Source organism: Anomaloglossus baeobatrachus, chromosome 5 (assembly GCF_048569485.1).
Source record: "Anomaloglossus baeobatrachus isolate aAnoBae1 chromosome 5, aAnoBae1.hap1, whole genome shotgun sequence".
Classification (NCBI taxonomy): domain Eukaryota; kingdom Metazoa; phylum Chordata; class Amphibia; order Anura; family Aromobatidae; genus Anomaloglossus; species Anomaloglossus baeobatrachus.
The window spans coordinates 402,324,039-402,349,289 of NC_134357.1; the positions used below are offsets into that span (position 1 = coordinate 402,324,039).

Sequence of the window (25,251 nt, forward strand, 5' to 3'; positions counted from 1 at the left end):
CGGCTCCCGTGTCAGTCATCACTGTACATAAGGAATTGTAATTTTGAGCAGTAAACTTAGCAACATTATAATAAAATGTAAAAAAAAGACATTCAAAGTAACAGAGGAGGCAAACGCTGAAGATCCAGAGCATCAGCTCCTCTATCTTCAATGTATAACCAGCTTCATTCATCATTTATGTCCAGAAGATCAAGTCAATCAATACTTTGTGCAATCTAATATGGTTATTAGGATGCAGCCACCTCTCCACACCGCTCACTGGGTGAAATCACTAAATTCTCACATCCTCTGTCTTAGCTCTTCAGTCTCCAGAGACATCTCACTGAGGTAAGGAGCCAGATGAGGAGCTCTGAGATGCTGTGACCAGAGAACAGATACATTCAATTGAGAAGGATTAGGAAGGAGGAGAGAGTCCTGCATCCAGGGAGGAGGAGATAGCACTACCTGGGCTGAGATGACAGCTGTAGCATTCCAGAGAACGACCAGGCACAGGAGAGATGGAGATGGAGAAGTACCTAAAGCTTTCTTCAATGGGGATTGCACTCTTATCAGAAACAAACATATAAATATTCTGTATTACTTTATGTAGAACAAGAACATCTCTTCATTTTGACTTTCTACATTGAGTGCTACAGTTACTATTGATAAAAGGACTTACAGGAACATTATCTGCAGAAGACCTCACTGTCCTGACATGTCTCACCCTCTACCATCAAATGACTTCCGAAGAGTCCATGGTAATATCTATTGTCTCCTTCTGTTGCTCTTCTCTGGGGTGGTAAGTGTGTGATTCTCTTCTTTGTATTCATGTATGGGTATATTATATGTGTGGGTGTTCTCCGTCTCTTAACCCTTTGATGGAGAGTTTGGAACCACAATCAATTTAAGGGATTAGCTGATATCTATTAGATCAAGACACAGACGAAAAGAGGGACATCTATTTTTTGGCCACCTGGTATAGGAAACTTTCTGAAGGTGTCTTTAAAGGGAACAGAAAATAAGGCACAAAATATTTGCTGCAAAATGATAATATCTTCGAAGATAACCCTACCATCCTCATTTAATTAACTCTTTGAGCTTCCATACAAATTGCATGAGGCAAGGAAATTAAAGGGGATGTCCATTGAAAAAAATGTTATCACCTATCCACAGGACCACTGGGATCTGCACCAAATCAGGTCATTTTTATTTTCAAAGGGGCACTTTTATCACTGCTATAAAATGGAGTGGAGGTCATATCGGTGCTAAACAAAGTCATCATGAGGCTGCTGGACAAAGCCGAGCACAGGACTCGACAGCCCCATAGGGAGTGAATGAAGAAACGGTTGAGCATGCACACTACTGCTCTAATGGGGCTAAAATCAACAAGTTATCTAAATAGGTGATACTGTGTTTTCACCAGACAATCCCTTTAAGTTATTGTTTTGCACAAACAATGCCCCTCATGGCGGTGAATAGTATTGCAGCTCAGTCTCATCTTTTTATCTACATTGTCACTATTTTTCATAGACAATGGCCCTGATTCATCATTCCATGTTTTCCAGAATTCTGGTATAAAACTGTTAAAATGATACATGATTTTTGTGCCTCTTGAAGTTGTACAAAACTTTTTGGCTTTTTTTTTTTGCTGCTTGTTCCAGCCTTCCCCATCAACTTTTTCAAAAGTCGGCATAGTCGGGATGGTGCATTGTCAAGCGTGCCCAAGAAAGTCATCATAATTCACTCCACAAAGGTGGGGCAAATTACAAGAGAAATCTTCACCGGCCCCAGTTGTACATTTCAGGCGGTGATGCTGAACTCATTCAAAGAAAGCCATCATTAGGAAATAATCTATTGCTTAAATTAGGTTTTTGTGATACGTGTATTTTTTTAACCCCTTCACCACTGGCAATTTTCCGTTTTTTTGTTATTGCTTTTTCCTCCCCTTGTTCTAAGAGCCATAACTCTTGGAACAAGGTAAGGAAAAAACAATAACAAAAACCGGAAAATTGCCAGTAGTGAAGGGTTAAAAAAATACATGTAACAAATAGCCATATAGCCAAATGAAGCCATACATATAGCTATAATATAATATAATAATTTATAGTATATAATATATAATATACATAATACATAATATATACAGTATATAATATACATAATATATACATAATACATAATATATAATACAATATAGCATAATATATTATAGCCATAATATACGGTAGCCACATAGCCAAAATAATCATTTTTTGCGGGATGAGTTGTACTTTTGAATGACACCATTCATTCTGCAATATATTGCATTGAAAAATGGGAAAAAATTAAAAGTGAGCTGAAATTACAGAAAAAGTGCAATTGCACAATTGTTTTTTTTTTATTATTATTTACCATGTTCACTATATGGTAAATCTGACCTAGTATTATGATTTCCCAGGTCAGTACGAGCTCATAGATACCAAACATGTAAAGTTTTAGTTTTATCTAAGTAGTGAAAAAAAACCAACAGAAATTTGTACAAAAAAAAAATTGCGCTTTTGTCACCATTTTCCAAAACCCGTAGCGTTCTTATTGTTGGGGGATCTGGGGCTGTGTTAGGGCTTATTTTTTGCATCTTGAGTTACAGTTTTGATTAATACCATTTTTGGGTAGATGTGATGTTTTGATCACGTTAATACATTTTAATGCAATGTTGCGGCGACCAAAAAAAACAACGCAATTCTGGTGTTTTTTTTTCTCACTTCGCCATTTACAGATCAGATTATTTAATTTTATATTCTGATAGAACATGCCAAATATGTGTATTTTTCATTTTATTGTTTTATTTTCAATGGGGTAAAAGGGGGTGATTTGAACTTTTAGGTTTTTTATTATTTTTTCATATTTTTTAAAATTTTATTTGACATTTTTTATTGATTTTACTAGTCCCCTTAGGGAACTTGAAATCTGGACTTTCCGATTTTTTCTGCTGATAAGAACAATGCTTCAGCATCGCTCTGTACAGCAGAAATGCTGATGTGTGAATGTCGGCACTCTGCCACCATTCACAAGATACACGTCATGACAGCGACAGAGGTCATCAGCTAACCCTGCATTGTCATTACAACCCATTGGCGCCTCATGTGATTACATCACGGGGCCGCCGATGGTGATGGGAAAAGGCGCAATCCCCGCTAGAGCGCGTTAGATTACGTTGTCAGAGTTCAACAGCGCAATCTAAGTGGTTAACAGTCACAGGAGGATCTCTGATCCACCTGCACCTGATAACTGCAAAGGTTTGCTGATCTGATCAGCAATGACATATGAGGGGAGTAATGTGGGCTTGCCGCTTGAGCCGGCATAAAAAGGACAGATACAACCTAGGATGTAAAAGTAGGTCCGAGGTCATAAAGGGGTTAAAACAAATTGGCAATTTTGTACATTATGATTAAAAAGACCAAAGTTAATAACCTTGCAATTTTCACATTGGCCACTGGAGCTTTTTCAGTCTCATACATCTTACCCTTTCAGCAGACTCCTTATCAGCAGAGGCAGGATTACAATGTTAGTTAAAGAGAACCTGACACCAGTTTTTTACCCTATAAGCTGCGGCCACCACCACCGGGCTCTTATATACAGCATTATAACATGCTCTATATAAGAGCCCAGGATGGGGGTATAACATAAAAAACACTTTATAATACCTAACGGTCGCTGCAGTAGGCCTTATGGGCGTCTCCTTTGTCCGGTGCCAGCACCGCCTCTTTCGGCCATCTTCGTCCTCTTTCTGAAGCCTGGGTACATGACGCGGCTGCGTCATACACACTCGCCGGTTCTGCGTATGCGCACTACAATACTTTGATCTGCCCTGCTCAGGGCAGATCAAAGTGCGCCTGCTCAGGATCTGAATGCCGGCAAGTGTGGATGACATCGGACCCGTCATGCACCGCGGCTAGAGAAGAAGCAGCACAAAGATGGCCAAAAGAGCCAGTACCACACAACGGAGACGCCCATGAGGCCCACTGCGTGTCCGTTAGTTAAGTATTATAAAGTGCTTTTTATGTTATACCCCTAGCCTGGGCTCTTATATACAGCATGTTAGGTGGTGGCTGCAGCTTATAGGGCAAAAAACTGGTAACAGGTTCCCTTTAACATCACTATAAATAGCTGATAACACAGAATCCACTAATCACAACAGGTGATGTCCCAGCTGACCCTGCTCTTCCTTCATTCACAATAACCTTTGTACAAGGGTCATTTCATTAGACACTTCAATACAACAGTTAGGTTCAGGATCTGGTCATTGTGGCTATTTATGAAAATTAGAAGAGTTCTAGTTTTACTACAGATTGTGGTAAGGAAAATAATATATCCTAAATAAAAAAAAATATTTAATACAACAACCATATTTAAACAATAGGTCATTTTCTGATGATAGCTTCCATTTAAATGAGGCATGCCTATTAATGAACTTGTGCATCATATTCCAGCACTGGCTTCTTTAAGACTGGCAAACAAAATTATATCATTAATGAATGATGACCTATGTATGGTTTTGCAGCTCAACAATAGACAAGTGACAGGAGCTGAACTTCACAATCCTTGGATGACAGTGGAGCTGTTTTTTTTTTTTTAGTTAAATAGTCCCCATTATTTAAGGGGTACTGCAAGCACAAATATGCAGCACCAATCCACCAAATAGTCAATAAATGTTAGATCAATAAGAGTCTACACGTTGAGTTCTACTACTATTACCAGAATAGCAGACCCGAGTTCCCTGTCCATGACCACAGTAATTGCACATACTCTATGTGAGAGATGGAACACCTTTCATGAAAGGGTAATATTTGATCCTAATTGTAATCTTCAAATAGTCGAGACTCATTGTAGTCAGGACAATAAGACGGATCTCTAATGCATTACGCTACTTAGGCCACTGTCACCACGTGAAAAAGGGCCACATTTTGCTCATATTTTAGTCTCAATGCTGAGCTCTCTTCAACTTTCTTGTTTTGTTTCTTTAATTCCGCCATACAGTTCCAGGGATATGGGCATTTTTATTTTGCGCTATATTGTATAGTCTTTACTAAGGGGGCGCGGCTAACAGGTTAAATATTTCTGGATTGCCAATGGACTATAAATTTTCAGACTGTCTATACTATACTCTGCATTGACATTCTAAAACGTCTATGTAGAACAAGCAACTTACAGACGATTTGGCTGTGGTGTCAGGGAGCCAGCTGTCAGACACAGCCAGAGTCCAAACAGAGAAGTGTATTACAACCAAGTCCAAGAAATTAATTACATTGCGCATTCCATAATCATATATAACAACTTCTCCATTTGTACCAGTAAGGCAATGGACAAAGAGATTCATGCATTTATTTAAAATATTAAATTACATTTAATAATTTAAAAAAAGTCAATAACTACGAGATTCCTATGAGGGAACACCACTTATACCAGGTCACAGTATTAGAGCTAATCTTTCATATACAACTTAAAATAATGATCTTACTATTGTTAATAAATTTGAACAATGACTATATAAGTTCAACCCAAAACGTGTTATGGCAAAACTATTCTAAATAACCTCCACTGATAGTATGGTATACTATCAAGGAATACAAGATTACATAATAAAGGTAATAAAGCACCAGCCAATATAGAAGGGATGTGGATCAATTAACACGAAAATACATTCATTAACATGCCATAGATATAATCCATATATATTGCACTATAATAGAACCTACACATGTACTGTTAGGGTGAACTCTTAACCAGAGATCACTAGTTGCCTACTGCCTGGCCTAATTGTTATAGACCAAATGCATGCGTAAAGAATTCACACCAGACACAGTTGGAAATCTCTTCTTGGTCACAGTAAAAATGGCACCGAACAGAGCAGGAGAACCCGTGCGGTCTCTGATATAGGCTAGGAGCGTACACAAGTTCAGATATGCCCATTTAGTGGGACAGTTCATGGGCTAACCAATGGGGAGATCTGTGATGCTGTTGATGGGCGGGTCTGACTTTAGTGGATGAAACCATGATGATGGCAGGGACATCATCTGGTGGATCCATGCTGATGGTTTGGTCTGTGATGTCATCGGGGGCCATCTTTGTTTCCTCTGAAGAGTGACTGGCTTATGTATAGAGAATTGATTTAATTGAACACACTTCTCACAGTGCTCTATGTCCAGAGGTTAATTAAGTATTTCATCTTATGGCTCTCCTCAACAGTCCCCCCTAAACACTTTATTAACCTTCTGACCCTACCGTGGTCATCTAACACAACTTTTTTCGTTTTGCTATCCGCTATACAAGCAATGCCAAGCCTTTGCCCCCACTGGTACAGACTGTTGATCAGAGAGTTGATCACATCCCGCACACACAGTTCACAGAGGCACAGGTAACGAACCAGTCCTTAGAACAGACTATTTAATGCTGAAGAGCTCACCCAGATTTTGAGATTAATCGATTAGAAAGAGTAAGGCAATTGTAAGAATAAGCTTCTTACCGTTATGCTGCAGCTTTTAGCATTACTGTTTCTGATAGACTGATTCTCAGTCAACATCTGAGTGCTGTCCGCGTCTTTGAGACTTTTCTACCTGAATACACCTGATTGTATCACAACACTAATGGATCTTTTCTTGTCTTGGGTCCATAGTCTACCACCAGGAGGCCTTTAACAAGATTTCCCTTATGCATGGATCCGATTACCTTCAGTAACACAGAGTAGCACTTTTACGGCTTCAAATACCAACAAATAAGACAATGCCAGTTACCTACAAGTGTATGTTATCCTTAAAAAGTCCCTTAAACCCTTAAAATAATTGGTTGGTTCAGGTCAGATAATATTTTTCCCACCATGAGCCCTTATTTGTGTAATGTTCCTGTACCCATTGTTCCCTTATCATGGTTATTTCCCATGTTTCATCCCCAATCTAGAAATTCTCCATAAGGTTCTATGTGAGATAATCCAGCACTATGTGTGTTGTGACCCTCATTCTGCTGGTATGATGGACTCTTTACAGGGGCTGCTGTCTCCAGATGGGTTTTCCCTCAAGCTTCATGGAAGTTGCTGTGGTCGGGAAAAGCTGGATTGGTCCATCTGATTCTGACTCAGGGCTCATTCTGACTTGTCTTTTTAGGATCACCCAGTCTCCTGGCTTGAGACCACATGCTCCTGACACTGATTTAGGATCTGGAATTGGAGGATACACATGTTTAACATACTATATAGGCAGTTGTATAAGGCTCGTACATCACTGGTCAGGATAGCACACTGTATCTGAAGTATCTGTGAGAAATATAATCAAGTTCTAGGTGCTAAACCAAAAAATATCTTATATAAAGATCTAATTATTAAGAAAAAGGAAAATTTGTTACATGATTTGCCAGCGTCCACCCTTATCTTGGGAATCATTACACTTTTATGTTATAATCATTAAAATTCCAAACAACATACACCCATGTAACTATAGACACAATTAAATATTCCAATAAAGGAGGGGGCAGGGATTGGGGCAATAGCCCTAAACTCTCCCTACCTCGCAGCGGAGGTCGGCACCCTATAAGGTGAATTGGCGTCCCCGCTCCCAAACGGCTCATCCTTCCTATCCCTACACTGCTAAGCTAATACGTGCTGCTAATGTCAGTGAGGGAATATATAAACGGTGAGATACAGGGGATAAAAGAGGCGTCAATATGCAATTATACAAATCCAATTCATTCCCAAAGATTAAATATTCAAACTCTGTATTTTACATAGCTGTTTGGTAGCTTAAATCAATATGATACAGCAAATTCAAGGACCAAACCCTAAAAGAAACTAAATATCTCACATGTATAACATGTACCCACTGTATAAATATAATAATAATAAGGCCAGGTAAAGTCATGAGGAGATCTTGTCCAATCACAGACCCTCCGCTGTCCAATTCACACTTAGGCTAATAAAATAAACGCATATTTTTCAGACACTCAGCATGAAAGAAGCCCAACGCATTTCTCCCCTCTTCACAGTGGCAGATGGGTTCATCAGGGGCATCCTCAGGTGAGGACCTTTAGTGTAGCCAGTTTCCTAACCTGTCCAAAATGAGCTGCTAATCCCCAGATATTGTAAGATCTCTATAATGACCTCTGCTACAGAATATGTACTTTTACCACTTTTTGGAACTCTATTCTTACATACCACCAGCATCATGAGTTTTTCAGCAGTAATGTTTTCCATACTAGATATGTTTCAGAGCAGGCCTGAAAAGAAATTCACACAACATGCACAAAACTCACATCAACCTACTCATGGTAGATGTACATGACTAATCTGCAATCACTGGAGCAGTAGAGCAGGTGAGGAGGGTGTTTCTACGAGGTCTTTACAGTTTTTCTACCTTCATAGGCACACGTCTTACAAGACTGTATGTGTCTGGCCACTTGGGTACTGAAGCAGTGGTGCCGCCCATATCTTGTCCATCCCAACACCTTTGTCACATGTGTTACCTGGGCCATTATTGAGTAGAGCGCTCATGGCAGAGAAAGCTTACCACCCTTTATCCACAGACCTTCCTTAGTCAGCTGGCTCCCTGCGTCTCACACTCCATTCCTTGCTGAATCACTTGTTTCTGTAGGGATTTAAAACACAAGAAGTGACCAATGTCACGGACGTGACAGGAGCCACCCAGGTACTGGTACTGGTCTGCATTGCTAAAGAACTCTCAACTCTAGGCCCGTTCACTGCTTCTTTGTTGTCTGCACCTGTGCAAGCAGCTCCATCAGTCACCGGCTCTATCAGTTATTGATAACAGGAGCCTACACAGGGGCTCACACCCACTCTATGGTCTTTATAGGTTTATCACATCACAATCTACATTTGACTATCTTACCCCCCTCCGCTCTACGAACCACATGGATTGCAAATCTTCATCTCGTTGTCCTATTCCGATAGGAGAGGAGCAAGTGGTTCGATTTTTATTACTTCATGTTGCGTAACCTCAGCATATCCAGTGTAGAATCAACCAGCATCTTGGTATGTGGATCCCTCTACGGAAAAACTCAAAATCTGCATTAGCAATGGGCTCATCTGAGGCATGTTCAAAACCTGACAATTCTTGTTACATCAGAGCAATCATGAGATATATGTATGTCTGCTGTATCCTTCAATACAGATACAAATATAAAGAAAACGTAATAGAAAAACTCAATTGATGAACACATTAAAACCTTAAATAATGTGTGATTTTCCACATCATCTTTCCCCCCCTTTTTGAATCTATTATCCAAAACATAATTAGATTAAAAAAATGTGTGGCCCCGGAGCTCTACATTTAGGCATAAAAGTCACATTGTGTAAATTGTACCTAATCGGGAACACTATAAATATCGTGTTATGTGTAACCTTATAATGGAAAACTATTTCAATGGCTTTTCAACCTTTGCTTGGACCACAGAAATCTGCATTACAATCTTTCTTTCTATAAAAAGAAAACAGATGATTCAATACATTATATATCAAACACAGAATGCCATAAATCATCCACATACCTTTAACCAAATTATTGTAATTATTGGGATAAAATTAGTAAAATAAAAAAAAAATAGTTTCAATTACGTTTTCCAATATAATTTACAATGAATTAAATGTGGGAAAAAAAACATGTTTGGCCTGCTTTTTCACAGCTGACTCACAATAGATCCAAGGTGAGATAAAAATCCTGCTCTACAGGTTGTTCCTCCCCCAAAACCAACTGAATATGTGACGGTTTTTCTGAGATTAATATGGCCAATAGCCGTGAGACCCGTCTGCCCGTCAACAGATACCCCAACAAACCGGACACAGTCAGGCAATCAGTGCCACACACCCCACCGAGACCACGGGAAGACTACAGAGTCTGAAAAATCAGCAGACCTACCGAACTCTCGTTAGGAGGTGATCAAATTCCTGGGGTGTCCAGCACGTCATGCCATTCCAGTTGCCGGTTTGCCGGTTCATCAGGATTTCAGGTGTCTCCGTCTATTGGCCCCACGTTGGGAGCCAATAATGTTAGGGTGAACTCTTAACCAGAGATCACTAGTTGCCTACTGCCTGGCCTAATTGTTATAGATCAAGTGCATGCGTAAAGAATTCACACCAGACACAGTCGGATATGAAATCTCTTCTTGGTCACAGTAAAAATGGCACCGAACAGAGCAGGAGAACCCGTGCGGTCTCTGATATAGGCTAGGGGCGTACACAAGTTCAGATATGCCCATTTGGTGGGACAGTTTATGTGCTAACCAATGGGGAGATGTGTGTTGCTGTTGATTGGCGGGTCTGACTTCAGTGGATGAAACCATGATGATGGCAGGGACATCATCTGGTGGATCCATGCTGATGGTTTGGTCTGTGAAGTCATCGGGGGCCATCTTTGTTTCCTCTGAAGAGTGAGTGGCTTATGTATAGAGAATTGATTTAATTGAACACACTTCTTACACTGCTCTATGTCCAGTGCTTAATTAAGTATTTCATCTTATGGCTCTCCTCAACAGTACTAAGTGGGGACTATTCATAGATGTAGATAGCCTTTTAAAGGAAGTAAGTAAACTGTCTAAATTACCAGAATTGCGTTAAATATATGCACTATAACACTATGCTCTGCATTATATATACAAATATCCCACCATAATTGGGCCACTATTGTAATCAATAGAGAGGTTCAATATGTTCAGTAACAAATGCTCTATATTGAAAGTTAATTTACATCTGCACTGATACTGAAATAGCAATCAACACCATATTGGCAAGGGTTAGTGCAAGGAGCTCCTGGTCAGGTGTCTACTAGGGATGGTGTTTCTGTTAGCTTGGCTGTTACAGCTTGTGGAGAGGTTAAGAAGATTCTTCCTGAGGATGTTTCTGGGCTCTCTCTAGTGGCTGGGGCTGGAAGTGTGTCAGGCTCTTTGCTTGTCACTAAGGCAAATGCAGGGCCTGGCTTTAATCCCAGTGGGCCAATCATGTCCAGCCCTTGTGTATAAAGGAAGGGATTCTCTCTCAAACTGACGCCGGTGATATTGTTTCCTGTTTCAATCTAGTTCCTGTGAACATGTCTTGAACACCGGGGTCCTCCTGTCATGTTGGCTGTGTGCTTGTGACCCACTGGAGATTTCTCCATTGTGCTCCAGCTTGTTTTTTTTTTCCTTGGAGATCTCCAGTGCTGTCTGCTGCAGTTTGTCTGCTTTTTGGATGCAATTGTTGCCTTTTTTCGTAGTTATGTTGATCCTACTTTTTGGAGCCTATGATAAGTACTTTGTCTTTTTTCCTGTAACTGAATGGTTTTCATGCATTTTTCTCTTGTTTGCAATGTTTATGTCATTCTGTTTCATTCATTTTGAAATGCTCTGAAAACTGTTCTGAAAACTAGAGTCCTGTAAAAAACCTATACCCTCTGGTAATAAAATGTCCAGGAATAAAAAGAAACCACTATGAATAAATAAGACTGTACAAAGTATAATAAAACAAAAATAGAGGGCGTTTAAAATCTTAAAGGCTGAGAATACAGAAATAGCATTTCAGAAGTATAAAGATATCAATAGGAAATGCAAAAAAGAAATCAAGCAAGCAAAATTAGCTACTGAAACGAAAATCGCCAAGGACATTAAAATAAATCCCAAAATCTTTTATAAATACATTAATGCAAAAAGGAAAATAAAGGATAGTATCGGCCCCTTAAAATATAATAACAAGTTAGTTATAGAGGACAAACAAAAGACTGAGATATTAAACAGGCACTTCTCATCAGTGTTCACCAAGGAGCAGACTGTTCCAGGGATCATTCAACATGTGAAAAATCAAAGTTCACCACCCGATATAATTAATTTAACACAAGAAGAAGTATGCCTGTGTCTGAGTAAATTAATGATTGACAAATCCCCCGGGCCAGATGGCATTCATCCACGAATATTGAGGGAATTGAGCTCCATAATCGACAGATCACTGTAGCTCATCTTTTTAGACTCACTTGTAACAGGGTTGGTGCCTCAGGATTGGAACATTTCTAATGTGGTACCGATATTTAAGAAAGGTAAGAGGGTGGATCCAGGCAACTACCGTCCAGTAAGCCTGACATCAGTAGTATGCAAAGTTTTTGAGGGCATTTTAAGGGATGACATGCAAAAATATATTGCAGAAAATAATATAATAACTGACAGACAGCATGGATTCATGAAAGATAAGTCATGTCTAACCAACCTTTTGGGATTCTATGAGGGGGTAAGTGCAAACCTGGATATTGGTAATGCAGCTGATGTGATTTATTTGGACTTTGCAAAGCATTTGATACTGTACCACATAATAGCCTTATACTAAAGCTCCAGAAGCAAGGACTAGGGGAAACTATATGCAATTGGGTAAGGAATTGGCTAAAAGATAGGAAACAAAGAGTAGTCATAAATGGTACATTCTCTAAATGTGCTATAGTCAGCAGTGGGGTGCCGCAAGGATCTGTGCTAGGACCGATTCTTTTTAATCTCTTTATTAATTGATAGTAAAGTATCAGTCTTTGCTGATGACACCAAACTACAGTATGTAGGATATGAAAAACTGACCTTGATAGTACAATATTACAAAAAGATCTGGATAACATGTCAGAATGGGCAGATACTTGGCAAATGAGATCTAATATTGATAAATGTAAAGTAATGCACCTAGGATGGAGTAATCCTATAGCTGTGTATACATTAAATGGAAGTAAACTCGGGACTACAGAACAGGAGAAGGACTAGGGTATTCTCATTACAAATAAGCTGAGCAGCAGCACAAAATGTCAGGCAGCAGCTGCTAAATCAAACAAGATTTTAGGGTGTATAAAAAGAGAGATTAGATCCCGGGATCCCAATGTACTGTATTGTTACCCCTCTATAAATCACTTGTAAGGCCACATCTGGAATATGGGATCCAGTTTTGGGCTCCACATTTTAAGAAGGACATACAGAAGTTAGAATCAGTTCAAAGGTGGCTAACTAGATTACTACAAGGAAAGGAAGGCCTCACATATGATGAGAGGTTGAAAAAGTTAGATATGTTTAGCTTAGAAAAAAGAAGTCTCAGAGGAGATCTCATTTATATGTATAAATACATGTGTGGTCAATATAGAGGACTGGCACATGACTTATTTCTTCCAAAGGCAGTACTAGGGACCAGGGGGCATACACTGCGAATGGAAGAAAAGCTAAATAGGAAGGGTTCTTTACAGTTAAAGCAGTCAGACTGTGGAATGCCCTACCACAATAGGTAGTAATGGCAGACACTATAACAGCTTTCAAAAAAGTACTGGATGATTTCCTCAGTACACACAACATTGTTGGTTATAAGTGATTTAGGGACAAAATGTAGAATTGGTGGAGGAAGGTTGAACTAGATGGACTTAGGTGTTTTTTCAACCCATGCAACTATGTAATGGTTTTTCATGCATTTTTCTCTTGTGTACAATGTTTATGTCATTCTGTTTCATTCATTTTGAAATGCTCTGAAAACTGTTCATTTTCAGTGAAAAAACGCTTCATGGAGTTTATCTCTCTGTCTGAACATTGTTTTTCACTCAAATATGTGTTTATGTTCCATTGTGTTCCCACTAATGATCTTTAACAAAGGGACATTGCTGAAAATCCAGTCAAGCTTTTTCTTCCCACCATTTTTGCATCTTTGCTTTTTGTTGTATTTAGTATTGTACTTCTATGTACTGCTTACTATTAGTTCTGTTGAACATTTAATACATTTCTGCCCATAGCAGTTGCTACTAAGCCATTTTTGTGACAAACTCTTTTGGATGCTAATACTGCCGGGTGCCCTGCACCAGAATTCCCTGATGTAGTGGATGGAGGATCGTGTGGTCCTAAGGGAATTTTGATCATCAGGAGTTGGCATATATTAGGGTTTTTGCTTGCTGCACCCAGTGATCTATCCTATCTTTGGTGTCTCAGTTAGCAGGGCCTCTCTTTGCTCAAGTCTATCCCTAACCAACTGTGTATTGTTTGCTTCTTATATTATTGTCAATATATATTGGGGAGCTTTAACTATCCCTTTGGGCCTGCTCTGAGGCAAGTTAGGATTCGTTCTTCATCTTTGAGGCTAGCTAGTTTCTTAGGCGGTGACGAGACATCTAGGTAGAGTAGGCACGCTCCATGGTTATTTCTAGTTGTGTATATATAGTCAGGGCATTGCAGCCAGTTAGTTTCCAACCACTCTTGTGCTCTATTTTTGAGATTAATCTGTTTGTTTCCTCGTGGACTCTTGGAGTTGTAGTTCATAGTTCTTAGTTTGCCTCTATCCCTGGATTGGGAAGGAATTTACCCTTGAATAAGTGATTTCTGGGAATGTCAGCGGTCTCATAACCAAAACAGGTGTCCCTCCACCCCGACATCCGTTTTGCACCAGCTTTTTCCAAGGGGCGTGTCAGGGTGGGGGAAACCATAGCCATATATAATGTGCTGTAATCTATCAGCATACTTCATTAGTGTGGTGAATAGTAGCAGGTGTATTTATTGTAGTCCAGGTATCTTAGGCTCATAGCGTGGTCTGCTTCTCCCCAGACAAATAGTAACTTCCTGGTTGTGCACTTTGAACCGCACGCATGATACACAAGCAGTCACGTGAGGGTGCTCCAGGAAGTTTGGGGGCCACAGAACACACACACACACTGCCCGTGACAAGAAAATAAGCCACGGCCTACTGCGCTGACAGGGGTGAATATGACGCATGCATCAGCCACCCAACCATCTATGAAAAGAACTTCCTGGTTGCTTACCATGGAACGCATGCAGTCACATAATTTTAAATAATTGCATGAATCTCTTTGTCCATTGTATACTGGTACAAATGGAGATGTTGCTCATTTCTAAGGCATTTCGCGCATAAATGAAATGATTACATTTTTCTCCAAAACTATAACAGATGCAAGCTTGTCCTGTTTGGTGGAGATGAGATGTTAGGCAAACATAACAAATTGGCATGGCTGTATACATAACTCTGAACCAACACTTGTGTATCTAGATAAGGAAGCACTGACCATGCTTCCTCCTCTGTACCCAGTGGTCATGCGATCAGTGGGAATAGTGAGGGAATAGGAACTGCTAGTTCTTAACAGTCCAAGTTAGTTCTGCTAAGCACGTAGGAAGTTGAATTTCCCCTGAAACTGGGGCTAATATACCACCCTCAGGTACAGTGAAAATCAGCAATAAAATGTTAAAATGCCCCACAAAAGGTTTTTTAAGACCTTATGGGTAGAGTTGAGCGATGTTCGAGGTTCGCTAAAAGCTCGACAGTTCTGATAAGGCCTTAATTTAGGTTGATGCCATTCAGTCGTGCATCCCTCTTAAACTGTCTGCAGTCCAAATTATGAGTCACCCGTGGTAGCATGCATAACCACTCTCTTTCACTCACACTAGAGACGTGCTCAGATATAAATAGAAAGTAAGACTCCTTTATTCCGGAAGTTTGTACAGATATATATATAACCGGCTTCTTGGCTAGGTGCCAAGAATACGTAACACGTCTCCTATTGGATAAAGTAGAACAGCTTATTCTGTGATATACAATTTACTGTAATGTGCTTGGTTCCTCATTTATATTAAGCAATGTCAGCATGATTCACTCGTCACATGAATAGCCCAGACTGTCTGAGTTTTATGTCCAAATGCAGAACTAGGTGGGGTACACAGTCTGAAACAGCATCTTAAATCCTGTTCTTTATGGATATCTCCATGTAACTCTTATATACTCATAATAATTCATAATCTTGTCCATAACAGTCCCCCCTTTGGAGATAGCCAAAAAGTCTTTCCTTACTTTTCCCGAGTCTATTGATCTGTCCTAATGCCGATGGTTACCTCACTCACATACGAGATACCCCATCCCTTGTGGATGAATCTCCCCACCCAACAGACTATGCATAGGAAGCCAGATCCTGACCGTATTCTCTAGACTGTCCTCATGGCTATATTCCGCTGGAACACGTTATTCAGGAAGGGGGAACGTGACAGTAGTCCTCTAATGGGCTAATATTTATCAGGGTTGGTTTCACTCGAAGTCTCATGCTCCTCAGTCCTCAAGCGGTAATGGTGGGACATCATCAAAGGTGGGATGCACAGTCGTCTTCTGGTCCACATGCTTAGATATCATCGTCCTGGCACAAAGTATCGGGTAGAAGAGGGAAGACAGCCATCTCCTGGTCTCAGGCAGGTCCGACATCTCTTTGTAGTGGAATGCATGGATCTTCATCCGAAAGAAAAAGAGTGAGAGGAGAGAGAGAAAGAGAGAGAGAGTAAGATTGAGAAGAGAGAAAGAGAGAGAAAGAGAGGAAGAGAGAGAGGAAAAGAAAAGAGAGGAAAAGGAAAGAGAGAAAAATCTAGATCTGGTTGGATCTGGAGGAGAAAACTCAAAACGTATATTAGGCAAATGTTTAAACAAACAACAAGCTTAGTTGAAGTATCTGGGGGTTCTTCTAAACAGGATTTCATAGGGTCTCAACCTAGTGGTCCCTGCTGGGGTGTGTCTGACACTGAACAATGCAAGGGGAAGACTCTCATGCCCTTGCTTTCTACACTGCCCCATCTTCCCAACCTTCCCTCTATTCTGTGGCTGGTATGGGGTGTGTAGAGTCAGTTCTGTGTCCAAGGCCTGCCATCTCTCTTTGGCTGGCAGTGAAAGCAGGTCACTAGCCACTTTCTATGGTCTCCGGGAGCCCACAGTTGCACCCTATCCCAGTCCTCTTCTTCTTCTGAGACTTGCTCTTGTAGGGTGAGGACAACATTTTCTCAAGACTTTCCATCTTTCCTTTCTTCTTCACATCGGGGTCATTCAAAAAGCACAGATTGACTGACTGTTTCTGTGGTAAGTGGTCTTGGGGCTTCTTTAGATGTTCTGTCAGTGAGGGCACTTCTTACTGCTTCCCTTGACTCCTCCAATGTAGGCCTCAACCCTGCTCACCGCGACTCTGTCTGGCAATAGCAAAGCTTCCATCCGTTCTTCTATGGCCTCATGGCGGCGTACAGTTCCATTGGCAGTGATCAAGTCTCTTGTCCTCCACACAGAGTAGATGCTGGCTGCCATCTTGCAGGCTTCAGCGAGAGCACATACATCTGCTTCTTCACAGACAGGCATGCGGGTAGCGACTGCTCTATCAGCACAGCGTCTTCTGCTACCAGCACCATACCCATGTGGAACCGTCTTCTTGATGCACATCTTGATCCATCCGCAAAGGGGTTAAGTCAGGGTCCAAAGGTGTATCCGTCACTGTATCGAATCCAGAGTTCCAGCTATGCCAGAGTCGACTACCTCTTCCACCAAGGTGTCAGAGGTGGGACACTCCCCCCTTGGAAGAGGGAGAAGTTTAGCAGGATTAAGGACCCCACACCGGGAGTTGGTGACTTTGTCAGGGAGCGATGATGTCATACGGGCACTGATCTTCAACTGGTGCTTTCGGTAGGTGTTCAATCTGGCTGAGTAGTGTTCAAAGGACTGCTATCTTCCCCCATGGCAAACAGGTAGAATGACTTCTGGGCTGGAGATGACGTGATGATACTCTTCAGGTGACTTTGACTGTAGCTCAGGTGACTGTGACTGTAACTCAGGTGACTGTGACTGTAACTCAGGAGTTACCAGCTGTAGTTGTTTGCATATGGGCTCTCGGAGACCTGATACAAAGGACTATACCTAGATTTGTAAGAAAGAGCAATGGGTGTAACTTTGGGGTCAGGAGAACACTGAAATTCTAAAAACTAAGATCCCCTAAAACCCCAGGGAAAGAGAAGAGCACAAGAGTGTTTGGAAACTAGCAAGCAGCACCCCCTGACTATATATACACAACTAGGAAAAAGCAGTGGAGCGTATCTACTCTACCTCTCCTGTGCTGACCCTGTAACTGGGGGCCCTGCACTCTCCCTCATCCCGACGGTAGACCTGATGGTGGTCAGGGTTGGGCCTCCAGCGTATCCCTCTCTCCTGTCAGACCCTGCAAACTAGGACACAAAGGATTACTGGGTGCTGCCAACGAAAACCCTAATATATGTCAACTCCTGATGATCAATGTCCCCTTTGGACCACATGAACCTCCACCTTCTCTATCAGGGAACTCTTGTGCAAGATACCAGGTAGGATAACATACAAGTGAGAATATCTCAAACCAGGCTAAGCAGCAACTGCCATAGGCAGAAAAATATTCACTGTCCACCAGGACTAATAGTGAGCAGTCTATATGGTCTACTAAACGGTATACTAGATACAGCAAAAACAAACATGCAAAAGTGAGGGGAAAAGGTTTCCACAGGACTATCAGCAATAACCTCTGCTAAGGTTCATTAGTGGGAATACTGTGGGAAAAAGTTCATTAGTGGGAAAAACTGCATATATGACCAAAAATGGAGTGTGTGTGTTTCAGGTCCCTGTCTCCCCCCTCTGCAGTCCCTGCTATGTCAGCAATAAACAGAGCAGTGGCTGTGGCTGCTGAAACAAAAATGGGGAACTGGGTGTCGGCTGGACTAAAATGGCGTCTAAAGATGAACTATGTAGTGTCTGAGTTAAAACTCACCTGTTAATCAAACATCAAAAAAATTTTGATATAAAAGTGACCCCTGTAGAAAGAATTGCAGAGGACGATAGTGACAGTTTTAAAAAATTAAATAGGAAGGAGTCCTATTGGATTTTTAAGCTGAAAACCTTATACCCAGATGGTTTGAACGATGTGATAGAGAATGTCTAAATGTATATGTATATATTTTTTTTTTCTCTTTGTCTCCTATTTATAAATGCAATATATCTGGAAGTGATTTTTATATAAGTGCATGAGTTTTAAACTATTCTCTAAAGGAAAAAGGAAGGAAAGGGAGAGAGCAAAAGGGGAAGGGGAGAGAGAAAAAAAAAAAAAATTGTGTTTTTAATCTGAATAATTTATTATGTGTTTTATATCACCGCATATTTTAAACACCAAAATTTTCCTTATTAACAATTAGAATTTTTATTCTTTTTCATTCATAAATTGTATCATTCATGCATAGCAGCAATATTTGCTTGCCCCTACACATGATCCATATAAGGATTTCAGCACAAGAACCACCATTTACCTCTTGAGGTTGAGTGATAATCTAATTGGAAGTACACACCCATGTTCCTCATACCCGCCTACATCATACACATAGACAGATCAGTCTATAAATTAGATTTTCTTAATACCAGCAATGTAGATTACACCTGATGAAGGCTTTTGTTAGCTGAAACGCGTTGTCCGTAATTGCACTGATATTCCATTTATCCTCTTGAAGCGTCATTAGTCAAGTAGTTATTCCGTGCTTTCCTCGCCCACCGGCGCCCATGATTGGTTGCAGTCAGACATGTCCCCAAGCTGAGTGACAGCTGTCTCACTGCAACGAATCACAGCCGCCGGTGCGTCTATATCGTGAAGTAAAATAAATAAATAAATATTAAAAAAAACAAAAAAAGCGGTTCCCCCCATTTTTGATACCAGCCAGGATAAAGGCACATGGCTGGAGGCTGGTATTGTCAGGATAGAGAGCACCACGTTATCGGGAGCCCACCACCCTAACAATATCACCCAGCAGCCGCCCAGAATAGCCGCATCAATTAGATGCGACAGTCCCGGGGGACTCTACCCAGCTCATCCCGAATTACCCTGGTGCGGTGGCAATCGAAGTAATAATGAGTTAATCATGCCAGGCGTCTCCCCGAGATACTGTCCATGATTAAACTGAAAGTGAAAGTAAATAAACACACAGCGAAAAATCCTTTATTTGGAATAAAAGACAAAAAAACACCTCATTTACCTCTTTATTAATCCCCAAAAACCCCTCGAGGTCGTGTGGTAATCCACACGACACTGTCAGCTCTGCTCCCTGAAGATGCAGCAGCACCGTAGAACACCATCACGCTGTATCAGCTCCATGTGCCTATCTTTATCAATAGAGTCAGTAGCTCAGTGAATAGAACGCGTGCCTCAGAAGCATTAGGTTGCAAGTACTAATCCTGGTCACGGAAAATAATTTTTTAATTATTTATTTTTTTAATTATAATTATTAGATATTTATAATTATAATTTAATTTAATTATGCACTGAGGGGAGGAGCCAGACATCAGCTGTGAGCTGCGGGACACACCTCTAAAATCGGAGCAGTTCACGGAATGAGGCTGCATTGCTCTCTCCTCTCTCTCTTCTCTCTCTTCTCTCTCTCTCTTCTATTTCTTCTCTCTCACTTTCTCTTTTTCTCTCTCTCTTTCTCTCTTTTATTCTCTCTCCTCTCTCTTTTTCTCTCTTTTTCCCCCTCTCTTTTTCTCAGTCTCTCTTTTTTCTTTTTCCCTCTCTCTCTCTCTTCTCTCTCTCCTCTCTCTTCTCTCTCTCTTCTCTCTCTCTTTCTCTCCTCTCTCTCTCTTTCTCTCTCTTTTCTCTCTCTCTTTTCTCTCTCTCTCTTTCTCTCTCTCCCCCCTCTCTCCTCTCTCTCTCTTTTTCTCTCTCTCTTTTCCTCAGTCTGTCTTTTTCTCTTTTTCCTTCTCTCTCTCTCTTTCTCTCTCTCCTCTCTATCTTCTCTCTCTCTTCTCTCTCCTCTCTCTTCTCCCTCTCTTCATTCTCTCTCTCCCCTCTCTCTCTTCTCTCTCCTCTCTCTCTTTTCCACAGCCGCCCCAGAAAATGGAGCTTTCATAGAAGCGCCATCATCTGGCGCTGTATCCAACTCTTCCATCTGCCTTGGTGACGGTGGCTCGCTAGGTAATAATGGGTTAATACTAGCTTTGTTTTACTAGCTAGTATTAAGCCAGAGATTCTTAATGTCAGGCAAGTTTGACCCGGCCATTAAGAATCTTCAATAGAGGGTTAAAAAAAAGAAACCACACAGAGAAAAAATACTTTAATAGAAAAAAATACACAGACACACTTAGAGACTCCATGTTTATTACTCCCTCTTATCCCTCCACGATCCATGGTCTTCTGTCTTCTTTCTCCTTCAACCCATGCAGCTCTGCTACATCAGCAGCGCTGCATGGGAGGAAGATGCTGCTGCTCCCGTGCAGTCTTTTCACTCCGTAAGTGAGCTGAGGCTGATGGCTGTCAGCAATGATTTCACCGCTGACAGGCGCGTTGCTATAGCAACGGTGATCTCCATTATTGATCGGCTGTGGCAGCCGGTGAATAACGGAATGGGGAAGCTGACCATGTGCCAGAGCATCTCGCAGGTACACGGAGATACACAAACGATCACCGCGTACCGGAGAGATGCACTGACAGGACCTAGCAATGACGTCTAGCTATGTGACCAGTCTGTAGCCAATGAGATAATAGACACGTGACTGGTCACATGCTATTTTGACGTCACGATAGGTCCTATCATCAGTGCTGGTTACCGGGAGGACGCAGCGATTATCAGAAGGAAAAGCGGCGGGAGACAGAGTGCAGGACGCATTGCGGGTACCTGTAAGTGTTATGGCAATGTTTATTAACTGTATGTGTACATTTATAATGTGTTTTTATGTGTTTGTGATTGCCTCCCATTGTTTTCAATGGGTTTGAGAGGTTCGTCGAACGGCTCGCCGAACCGAACTCGAACGCGGCCTCCGTTCGACGAACCGAACCGAACTCGAGCCTCTAGAGGCTTGCTCATCTCTACTTATGGGGCATGTGAAATAAATGAAAAATATATTAAAATAACAAGAAAAAATAAATAAAATTAAAAAAAAGACACGACCTGTAAGAATTGATATCTTAGCTCCATTCCCAATGAAAAAAAATATGCCCAATGACTCACATTTGGTTTCTGGGAATAATGTTGTCCGAGTATTAGGATTAAAGCAGGAGAATTTACTTCCTGAGTTTCCCGAGGCGAGGCTGTCATACTGCTTCCTGGTCCACTCATTAAAGTTCATGTATATGCACTGCCTCCCTCCCACCTACCTTTGTAATAGAGTTTGTGATTGGTTGCTGTCCTGCTTTTCCGCCCACCCTCTGTGCTTGTTGCCCTCACACTAGCTGACAGGGCCAAGTAGTAGAGTTTAAAAATAAATAAATAGTTGGAAAAAATGTATCAGAGTTCCCGCATTTTGATACCCAGCACAAATTAAGCAGATGGCTACAGGCTGCAGCTTCCAGCTTTGTACCAAAATACAAGGGACCCCATGTGGCTTTTTAAAAATTATTTAAAAAAACGACGTGCGGTCGTCCCAATTTTGATACCCATCCAAGATAAAATTTTCAGCTGGGGGCTGGGGAGGCCCATGGTTATTGGACCTTCTCCAGCCTAAAAATAGCAGCCTGTAGCTGCTCTGGAATTGTCGCATCCATTAGATGTAACAATTCCAGCGCTGCACCCGCTTCATCCTGATTGTCCTGGTGCAGTGGCAATCAGAGTAATAAGGGCTTAATAACAGCTGTAATTTGTCAAAAAAAAATCACAGCTGCCATCAAGCCATGAGTTGGTAATGAACAAGCCTTGAATTGGTAATCTTTGAGACCCTCCCCATTACCAACCCTGTCAGTAAAAAGAAAACACAAACCCACAAAAATCCTTTATTTTAAATAAAAAAAAACTTCACACCCTCTTTCACCAATTTATTAACCTCAAAAACACCCTCTCAGGTCAGACGTAATCTACACGATGTGCCACATCAATCCCGGCTCTTCTACATCCAGAAGCTGCAATGATGGAAAATGTGACTGAACACTGCATCTCCTGGGACACACTGAAGGCAGCAGGGGACCTGACTGTGAGAAGCAATGATGTCAAGTCAGGTTACCAGAGGTCACAACTGGGTTCACACACTACCAAGTGTGACCACTGGTGAACCCACTGCCAGATTGTGGGACACAGCGGCACAGAAATCTGGCAATCCGGCAGTCAGGTCACCGTAGTTAATACTTGGGGCTTTCAGTGAAAGTGTAACTTGCTGCTTTCAGTGAAAGTGTAACCTGCTGCTAGATTGCTGGACTGTCTGATTGTGAGACATGGCCACATGGCAATCTGGAAGCAGGTTGCATTTTCACTGAGAGCAATGAGTTCAACTTTCACTGTTACAATGTCTCAGGTGTGAGTGGGGAGCAGGTGTGTTAAATTTGGTGTTAATACTCACATACTATCTCATACTGGTCAGTGGAAGTTTAGCTTGGCACCTCATGGCAAATAATTTTCTGAGGATCTGAAAACAAGAATTGTTGTTCTACATAAAGATGGCCTAGGCTATAAGAAAATTGCCAACACCCTAAAACTGAGTTGCAGCATGATGGACAAGATTATACAGTGGAATAACAAGGCAGGTTACACTCAGAACAGGCCTCACCATGGTTGACCAAAGAGGTTGAGTGCACGTGTTCAGCATACTATCCAGAGGTTGTCTCCTTATAATAATACATATGAGTGCTGACAGCTTTTCTGCAGAGGTTAAAGGGGCAGGGTGAGCCTGTCAGTGCTCAGTGCACACTGCATCAAATTGGTGTACATGTTTGTCATTCCAGAAGGTAGACTCTTTGAAAGATTGGCGCTCAAGAAAGCTTGCAGGTAATAAAGACAAGCACACTAAGGAAATAAATTACTGGAACCAAATCCTGTGGTCTGATGAGACCAATATATACTTATTTGGTTCAGATTGTGTGTGGTGGCAACTAAGCTAAGAGTAAAAAGACAAGTGTATCTTGAAATACAATCAAACATGGTGGTGGGAGTGTCATGGTTTGGGGCTGCATGAGTGCTTTCGGCTGTGGGAAGCTACAGTTCATTGAGGGAATTATGGATTCCAATAAGTACTGTGACATACTGAAACAGAACATGATCCCTTCCCTTCAGAAACTGGGCCGCAGCACAGCATTTCAACATGATAACAATCCCAAACTCACCTTCAAGATGACCCCTGCCTTGCTAAAGAAACTGAGGATAAAGGTGCTATACCTAAACTTTATTGAGCATCTATGGAACATCCTAAAATGGAAGGTGGAGGAGCTAAAGGTCTTTAATATTCCCCAGCTCCATGATGTCGCCATGGAGGAGTGGAAGCTCTAGTGAACTCTATGCCCAAGAGTGTTTAGGCAGTGAATAAAAATAATGGTGGCCACACAAAATATTGACACTTTGTTTACAATGTGGCCATTTCCATTTAGGGGTGTACTCACTTTTATTGTTATCAGTTTAGACACTAATGTCTGTGTGTGAGTTATTTAGAAGGCACAGCACGTTTACACTGTTATACAAGCTGTACACGGACTACTTTACATTGTTTCAACGTGTCATATCTTCAGTGTTATCCAATGAAAAGATATAATAAAATAGTTATAAAAATGTGATGGGTGTACTCACTTTCCTGATATACTTTATAATACTAGTGTCTCATTATGTAGCAGAGGGGTCTTTGTTCCGCCTCAGGTGCACATCTCTTCTTCTTAGGAGTTTAATGAGCTGTGCTTTGATTAATTTAAAAACTCCATGTTTTTAACTTTTTGACAGCACTTGTCATGTACCTGTTAGATAAAAAGAGTGGTGTGGGAGTGGAGGTACGGGAACAAACTGTTAAAGCCTGAACTATAATTTAATTCATTTTGCTTATTACAATATTGTCAACCCTCATAATTATTTCATCATGGTTTTCCTTATTTTAATTCACTGCACTGTGGTCTAAATATATACTGTCTTTGGCATACCACCCACACGATGCAGTCAGGAAAGGTAGCAACTCACTTTAAATTACTATAGTTTAGAATTAAACAGGTACAACATATCAAGGTCCTGATACTACAACTCCCGGCACGACAAGTAAAGCAAGAACCCGTAAGTCTATCATTAGGTCTAGGGATCATTTGTCACGCAATGGGAAAACAAAGTTAACCAAACATAGATTTATCAATATTTAAAGGGAACCTGTTACCAGTTTTTTAGTGTATGATCTAATTCTACCACCTTCCTTAGCACCTATGCTGCATTCTGAAAAGTAGTATATTATGCTCTGATTCTCTGCATATCCCCAAAATAACCTTTAGGATAGCTCCTGTGTCATTGCAGTGGTTCTTGCCCTCCTCTCCCAGTGGAAATCGCCATCCTCCAGATGTGATTGACGCATCTTAGATCATCCACATAGCCAACATAATCTTGCGCCTGCGCAAGGAGATTACGGTTTACGCAGTTGCACTTTACTCCACCTGCAGCAGGGCAAAACAAAGTGTGTCTGCGTAAACTGTGATCTCCCTACGCAGGTGTAAGAGTTTTTCCAGCTATGCGAATGATACAGGTCGTATCATCCACATCAATCATATCGGGAGAACGGCAATTACCAGCGGAGAC

General features: G+C 41.1%; 1 protein-coding gene across 3 annotated transcripts in view; it reads left to right on the forward strand.

The window, feature by feature from the left end:
• Nucleotides 1–315: 315 nt before the first annotated feature.
• The window catches only part of LOC142310214 (vasoactive intestinal polypeptide receptor 1-like), a 281,055-nt gene continuing 256,119 nt past the window's right edge, over nt 316–25,251 (forward strand). For all 3 annotated transcript variants that reach the window (XM_075347700.1, XM_075347701.1, XM_075347702.1), the window contains exon 1: nt 316–778. In XM_075347700.1, coding sequence (XP_075203815.1) covers nt 695–778 — 84 coding nt within the window. In that variant the 5' untranslated portion in view covers nt 316–694. The remainder of the gene's footprint in view (nt 779–25,251) is intronic.